Genomic DNA, 8,861 nt, shown 5'->3' on the forward strand with positions numbered 1-8,861 from the left:
CAGCTCAGGATATGGCCGCCTGCTACCCCTTTACTCAAGAGAATAACTGTGTTCCTATATCTATTCACGTACAAAAAGAACATGGTGAGTGATAGCTTTATTGTTTATCAGCTCCAGAAACTTTAACAAAACATATGTCATATGCACATTGCCCTTAATATGCTGCACAATTGACCAACAACCAAGACAATTTTTTTTTTAAGTAAGCAAATATTGTATTGATGAGAGTAAAAACAGAAGAGAGGAGAAGGTACATGTGTATCCTATAATCCACTATAACAGTAGCACTACTAGGATTTTTAGACAAATCTAAAGTAAACTTGTTGCGGAACCTCCCATGTGGTAATCCATGGTGGTTTTACATAAAAAACTAGTTGTTCATTTGTCTGTAAGTCTGCTGCATATTTGGCCACTTTGTCTGCGGAGAAGTTGCATTCCCTCCATGTAGGTGTTATCTTGTAGTACTCTAGCTTCTCCTTACATTTATCCCATCTTTGCTTCATCCCCTTTGGAAGTTGTGACCTCCCAAAAGCATGGACTGCAGCTGCCGAATCAACCCATAACTTCTTCCAATTCCTTTGAACCGCATATTCTGCACCTTCAAGTATAGCCAAGCATTCAGCTATATAATTTGTGGCAAGGTCTATGTGTCTGCATACCACAACAACAAAGTGACACCTACTATCCCTAAACACAACTCCATAGCCTGAAGGGCCTGAGTTTCCTAGCAAAGCACCATCCACATTCATTTTAATAACATCTCCATCCAAGGGATACCATTTACAGTCCTTGAATATTAGCGCCCTTCCAAGCTTATCCGGTAACCCCCATTTCTTAAGAATTTGATAATCATGAGCTCCTCTATTCAAGTAACCAATAGTCATCCAAAAAGAGTTCTGAATATGACTTCTCATCTGGCATTTGCATTGGGTTAGAGTGATCTTCTTGTCCTCAAAAAGCCATTCATTTCTCTGCTTCTAGTTAATCACCATACCAACTAATACTGCTGCATCCCACAGTTGCTTGATAAGAGGACCATGTCCTCTATTTACTTTAAGAGCATCTGGCATGTTGTTGATGTATTAAAACAAAACTGACTTGTCATCCATTCCCACAAGAGTTTAGAGTCCTTGCATTCCCACAATATATGTTGTAATGTCTTGAATACCTCACAACCCCTATAACACCTTGAAGCAATTCTAAATCCTCTCTTTTGCAGGCCTTCATCAAGAACAACACAATTTCTCACCGGTTCCGGCTAGTACCCGCTATCTTTGGATGAATCCATTTGCACCACACTTTCTTGCTCCACCATGTAGTTGCATTTTTCCTTCTAATGGTCTCAAAAGCATACTTGACGGAGAAAATCCCTTTCATATTTGGCTTCCAAATATCATGGTCCTCCCATGCCATGGTAGGTAGTTGATTCATATTGTACCCTGCATATAGCATTAATTACCTCAAATTAAAGGGGATTGCCCATTCACCATTAATGATAATTTGACTAACTTTGGATCTACACCCCTTTAAATGTTGTGGCAACAACTGGAGCTTTTGTTTGATTGACTGCTCTCCAATTCACACATCTCTCCATAAATCAAATCTGTCCCCCATACCAAGAAGCTACCGAGAATTACTAGTCACTTCAGGTAACACCCATTTAACACCAGACCAGATTGTAGATTTAGTCTAATAATTAATGAGCTCTCCATCTCTAGTAAAAAACTTTAGCTTCATGAATTTAGCATAGTCGTCCTCTTTGTAATGTATATGCCATGCCAGCTTCATTAAAAGAGCCATGTTTAGTTCTTTAAGTCTTCTAATTCCGAGACCTCCTTCTTCTTGTGGCTTACAAACTTTTTCCCATGATACTGTAACAAGCTTCTTTGTGGCAAGGCTGCCACTCCACAAGAAATTTCTCATAATGCATTCTGCCTCTTTGATTATGCTACTTGGTCATTTGTAAACGCCCATATTGTAAACTGGGATGCTCGAGAGCTAATCTCATCAAAGTTTGTATCCTTGTGTAACATGGCTAGTCGCTGGGGAAATGGTGGGTTCTCTTTATATTTAGCATATGGATCAATATGAGTTTTAACCTTGGCCGTTTTCCTCTTGGGCTGAGGTTTAACTGGTACCTCTACAGAAGTTGGATCGTCAGTTACTATTTCGGTATCTAGTAAATTATTAGGTGTAATGACCACAGGTGGGGTAACAACCGGCATAATTACAACGTTATCAACCACCCTACCCGAACGGAGAGTGGTGATGGCATTTAACTCACCTACATTTATATGTTCATTACTAGTAATACCGGTTACTTCAAAGGTTGTGTTTGGTATTTTAGGATTAGGTATGGCTTGACCTGGAAACACACCTTTCAGTTGGTTTTTCTCTTGGGTTAACTGTTGTATGGAATGATTAATAGATTGTAAAATCAGCTGGTTAGCCTGTATGTAGGCTTCAAAATGATCCGGTTGTGAAGGTGTAGTGGCCCGTGAGGTGGTATGGACCGAACTATCTCCGCGTTGATTATTAACGGGTGGGTTGCGATAGTTATTATTAACCAGAATGATACCTTTATTAGCATTATAATAATTATTATAACTATTATAATTACCTTGTCCTTGTCCTTGTCTCGGTGGAGCTTGGTTGTAAGTGTTTGCTGGCCTAACAGTTTGATTATTAAATCCCGGAGGTGTAACTTGGTGATTATTTTGCCAACTGAAGTTGGGGTGTTGTCTCAGGGGGGTTAGGTTCGCTATTTATGGAACAAACATTATCCGGCTGTGCGTCTGGTTGTTCATAGAGGAGAGGACAATAGGAGTCGGAATGCTCAAGGATGTAACAGAAATTACATGGAAGAGTGTTGACGTTCATGACAGGAGTAGGCTTATGTTGAATAGAAATGGCTTCTACCTTTTTAGTGAGAGATTCGATTAGAGTTGTAAGCTCAGGATCAGATTTAACCTCAAACATACTGGCAGCTTTAACTGTGGAAGAAGCATTATTGGACCAGGGGATGAACCTCTTCATGGTGATGTAAAAGCCCTTTGAAAAAGGCATGAACAAGCGTGTCTTTCACAAGGTTATGATGTGGGACGGTGATCGATGAGAAGATCGATTGAAACGATTCCGTGCCTCGAAAAGGATTCATGAGGATTACGGCATAAGAAATGAATCTTTTGAAGCATTTCATCCGCCTTCGAGGTGGGTAAAACTGTTCCATGAACAATTGAACGAGGTTGGCCCATGAGTCCACATAATTAAGTGAGTGGGCGGTTAACCAAGATGTTGCCTTTAAATTTAGGGTGAACGGAAACACCCTAAGTTTAATTTGTTCGAACCTATGGTAGGATGATTAAATGTGGTAAGAACACATTTCAATCCTACGATATCTACGATAAGGTTTTCGTGGTCTAAAACCATGAAAACCGGTAACAAATTAAATATATTAGGGAATTCAAAAATCCCCATCTGGTCCGCAAAAACGATGCAAGACTTAGGGCTATCGTTAAGGGCCTTATAAAAGTCGAGAGAGGAGTCTCTGTTTTAGGCCATCCATAGTTGCAGGTGTAGTGTGTGGTATTCTAGATAGGCGTGTGTGTTGTCGCTTACGATAAATAACAGAAGATGGTTTACTAGTACCAGACCTTAATCTCATGCAATGCTAAGGCCAATAAGAAGCAAACCACTAACAATAGTCAAACAACCCTAATATGCTAAAATTAAGAACTCTTCTAACAGAAGAGGTGAGGAGTGGAAGAAGGAGTACCTGAATGCCTCCTTGCTACGCGTTTGAATAGCGTCTTGTATGCGCAAGCATAGTGTATTTACGAAGTTGGAAACACTGAATAACTTGAACGAAGAGAGTTGGAAACTAACCTATGAAAAATCGGGCTACTTCAGAAAGGGGCGCGGGTGCACTTGGAAATAGGCTAACAAAGGCGTGAGCGCGCTCTTGCTTGACACGAGTTCCAGTGTTTTGAGGGTGTGTGCGCTCCCAAAATAGCGTACGTATGGCGCGGGCTCGCTCATGGTAGAAATTCGAAAAAAATTACTTCTGAACCAAACAAACACAGTTAGAACCAAATAAGGGTGGGTGGGTTTAATGGGGTTTTGGTAGGGACGAAAATACTAAAGAGAACAAATCTAAACAAAACTAAGATGGCAATGGCGCCATTTGATAAATATGTAAAACAATAGTTTTACCTACTCTTAACTAGTTATGCTATGAATAAGTAAAACTAAAGCTTGCTTATTACTAGATGATCAAAGTTATCTACTTTCGCCTATCATGCAATATGTGGAGTAGAAAATTCATTCCACTCTTAGTTTCTGAGACGTAAGTTTCACTAGTTTAATCGATTCTAACAAAAAGTAATGAGAGTAATGGATTTTGTTTATTCTAATATGGGAATTTAACTAATTAAATTGTTGTAACTTATACTATGACAATTAAATACTAAGATGTGAATATGGAGAAAGGATTGGGGGGATTTGATTCCACTTTGATGTATTCCTAATATGCTAGTGTAGATTATTGCAATCCTAACTAATTAAGATTAAGTATTTGATCCCTAATTATTCATGGCAATCTCTGCCAACTAATAATTAGCATGTGAGGAAGTTCAACCCATTCTCATGGCGAATCAACTAACCTACTAGAGTGAAACTCTTAAATGCAATAATTCTAACTAACACATCAAGTTTTCAAAGAAGGCTTCATCAAACCCCTCTAATAGAGGTTTAGCTAGAAGTCATTAGACTATCATTAATAGAGAAATAAGAAGAAAACATAATGAAGAACAATAATTTGACTTTTATTAATCTAATGGAAGAGAGTCTAAGAATTGAAACTATATTAAAGACTAAGTATTGAAGAATTAACTAATTTAAAACTAAGGAAAGAGTTATATGAATTAAATCCTAGGTCCTTAAGAGTTATGCTTTAGTCCTCTTTATATAAGAGATGGCTAGATTTATAATTTCATGCATGGCCTTTGGAGCCATGTTTTGGGTCATAAAATCAAGCCCAAAATTTAATTACTTAAGTCCAAAAAGGGTTTCTATATTGGAAATTACTGCAATAGCCTTTTCATCTACTTTTGCTTCTCTAATTGGGTTAAGGCTTAAACCATAAGAAAGCTCTTTCTGAACCGGTCGTTTTGACATATAATAGGCCCAATTCCGAGGTCTAAGTCCAAAGATACAGCCTGCGGAAGATTTGTTAACTTTTATACTTTATTTCTGCCGGTGTTGACTTTGACTTTTTAGCTTTGACCGGGCTTTAAAAAGGCTTTTTCTCCTTGAATCTCGGCCTTTAGTCATAGAACTTCTAAGAAACCAATTTTTGCTCCTTTCTATTGCAAAAGTGACATGTTTCTTCACATATTTGACTCCAAGGCCTGAAATACACAAAAGCACGTAAACAATACTAACTCTTATTTATTATACACATAATTGGTCTAAATGTAATATTATACACACAAAACTCCAGTTTTGGGCTCTTATCAACCCTCTTCCCTTTTCCCTATGATTGCAAGGTAACAATATTGTACTCTTCAGTTCTGATAGCAGTGGAGATCTGGTACTTCTCAACTTCTGGCCTTTGTATAGCTTGAGATATTCTGTTGGAGACAAGGATGAAACTCTGCAAGGCATCTTTCTGAATAGGTATCACTTGTGGTTCATACTGTACTATCTCTAACCCAGAGGTATGCATCTCTATAACCTCACCATCCTCACACTCAGCATAGGTAGAGCCTCCATCAGTAGAGGTATCTTCTTGACTTGTTTTTTCCCCCATATATGGTGTTGTGCTCTATTTATGTATAGTCTTGGCTCTCCAAACTTGCTTTGGTCCAGTTGGGCAATTTGAGAATTTATGCCCAAACAAGTTACGCCTTGTACAGGATGCAGGCACCCAAGGATATTCTAGTGCTAGTTCTACAACCTCTTCACCCATTTTCACTGGTATAGAGGTCCTATAAGAGAAATCTATCGGGACCTCAACACATATCTTATAATGGTTAGTTAGACTTACCCACCATTACTAGTTGCAATTAGTGTTACCCCCCTCTATTGTCAAAAATATTAGTGATACCCCCCCATTTGTAAGATCCAACAATCATGATTCTTCATCTGAACAAAAAATCATCTCGTTGCCGTTGGATCTTGCAACTAGGGGGGTCACTAATATTTTTGAAAATGGGGAGGGGGGCGGGGAGGGGTAAGTCTAACTAACCCATCTTATAATTAGCAAAATTGAGCCTGGTTCTTGCCCTTGTAGCCTCATCCATACTTACTGGTGTCCCTATCAAGCTCGCTACATAACCTAGTCCATCATCAGTCCATAGTTCTTTTAGCATATCCATGATCTTAACCCAAATGGGAAGTTTTTTGATCCTGTGCCTCTGAGCTTCAACTTCCCGAGTCCACAACAAATAAACAACAAATAATTGAAGAATCAATGAACACTGGGTCTTCAACCATACAAACACTTGTCTTCTATCTTCATCTAGATTAAACTTGAAATAGAAAAATTCTCTATCCGTATATATGGTATAGTTACCTTTATTCTTCCATAATCTAGCTAGAGTGGATTTGACCAAAGGGAATGGAAGTCTTTTCTCAACAAAAAAACCAACGCCATAGTCACTCCAAAAAGATACTCCTTGCTTTAAAATACTAGCTCGTATTTCAGCTACTCTATCAACTTGATGAGTTTCAAAACTTCTCAGAGAAGTGTTTGTATTACTAGACCCTCCTCTAAAAAGAGAGCTCCATGAGTCTTGGTTATGCAGACCAGACGAAACATTTGTAGCGGAAGGGGTGGCTAGTATCATGGAGGGATGGGGTTGATCTATCTCTTTAGTAAATAGACAAATGAGAGGGGATGGCGGGAAGGGTTTGGTCAGGCAGGTCAAACAAGAATAGAAAAAGGAAAGAAACCTTGTAGAAAACAGATAGACCTGGAGGAGAAGACTAAAAATAGTCAAAATGAAAAACAAAGAGGTGCACCTGACAGCAGAATTAGAGTAAGCTAAGTTACTCCCTTTCTCCAACTCAAGTTCCCCATTAGAGAAAAAAGAGAAAAAATGTTTTTACAGAAAGAAAAAAAAAATCGGGTGTTAACCCTAGCGTATGCAAACATTGCATACATTTGGAGGATAATGCGAAAACCTCCTGTGAGCTACAACGTAGTTTGAACCCTGCCATGAAAGAGGTAGTTAGAGCGGAAGTTTTGAGATTACTCGATGCTTGGATTAATTACCCCATCTCAGATAGTGAATGGGTGAGCCCAGTTCATGTAGTCCCTAAGAAATCAGGTGTTACAGTTATTCGTAATGAAGATGGCAAGTTCGTTTCTACCCGAGTTCCTATAACGTGGAAGATCTGTATCGACTATAGGAAGTTAAATGGCATGACACATAAAGACCATTTTCCTTTATCTTTTATAGACCAAATGCTTGAACGTCTAGCCGACCATGCTTATTATTGGATTTTAGATGGCTACTCAGGTTACTTTTATATTGTTATTGACCCTGATCACCAAGAGAAGACTACATTCACCTGTCCCTTCGGTACGTATGCATATAAACCAATGCTCTTTGGCCTCTGTAATGCGCCTGGACCTTTCCAGCGTTGTACGCTTCATATTTTTATTAACGTGGTGGAGAAATTCATGGAAGTGTTTATGGATGATTTTTCCATTCATAGTCATTTCTTTGAAGATTGTCTTCCAAATCTTTTTAAAGTTTTGAAACGGTGTCAGGAAAAGAACTTAGTTTTAAATTGGGAAAAATGTCATTTTATGGTCACAAGAGGCATAGTATTAGGTCATATTGTATCTAAAGATGACATATAATTAGACAAAGCTAAATTAGATAAGATAGCGTCTCTTCCTATACCACGACTTTAATTGACATTAAAGGGATTTTTAGGCCATGCAAGTTTCTATAGGCGTTTCATAAAAGATTTTAAAAAAAAATAGCTAAACCGTTAACAAATTTGTTCTCGATAACTATTAAAACTATGGTTTTACCTACTCTTAACTAATTATGCTAAAAATAAGTAAAACTAACAAGGATTTACTCTAGATTAAAATTTTCTACTCTCGATTATCTTGCGATATGGTGGAGTAAAAAATTCATTCCACTCCTAGTTCGTAGACGTAATAATTTATCTAGATTAACAATTCTATAATATCGACGAGAGCAATAATTGAATAAAACTAATATGTAGAAATAACTAATGAAAATGTTCGAAACTATAATATGGCAATTTGAGTATAAAATGTGAATGAGAAGAGAGGTATTAAGTGGATTTGATTCCACCTTGATTCATTCTTAATACGTAAGTATAGATTTGTTGTAATCCTAATATTTATGCTTTCACATGAAGGTTGGGTATTTTTAATCCCTAATTATTCATGGTAATCTCTACCAACTAATAATTAGCATGTGAGGCAATTTAAACCCATTCTCATGGTGAATTAACTACCTTCTAGAGTGGAATAGATTATTACAACTATTTCTACACTAACACATTAAGTCTTCATCAAAGCTTCATTAAACCCCTCTAATGGAGGTTTAGCTAAGATTCATTAGACTATCATTAATAGAAGAATAAGAAGAAGACATCATAATAACAATAACTTGGCTTTTTTAATCTAATGGAAGAGAATCTAAGAATGAAAAACTATATTAAAACTAATAGTGAATAATTAACTAACTTAAAACTAATGGAAGGGTTATATGAATTAAAACCTAAGTACTTGAGAGTCATGCCTTAGTCCTCTTTATATAGGAGAGGGCTAGGTTTACAATTTCGTGCATGGGCTTTGGAGCCATGTTTTG

At 37.5% G+C, this 8,861-nt stretch overlaps 1 protein-coding gene across 1 annotated transcript; it reads right to left on the reverse strand.

Annotated features, from left to right (window-relative positions):
- Positions 1 to 299: 299 nt before the first annotated feature.
- On the reverse strand, positions 300 to 884 carry LOC147492933 (uncharacterized). The gene has a single exon (XM_086567699.1). The coding sequence runs from the start codon at positions 882 to 884 to the stop codon at positions 300 to 302; it is 585 nt and encodes a 194-aa protein (XP_086423825.1).
- Positions 885 to 8,861: the final 7,977 nt, after the last annotated feature.

The sequence above is a fragment of the Coptis chinensis genome, chromosome 6 (genome assembly GCF_015680905.1).
Source record: "Coptis chinensis isolate HL-2020 chromosome 6, ASM1568090v1, whole genome shotgun sequence".
NCBI lineage: Eukaryota > Viridiplantae > Streptophyta > Magnoliopsida > Ranunculales > Ranunculaceae > Coptis > Coptis chinensis.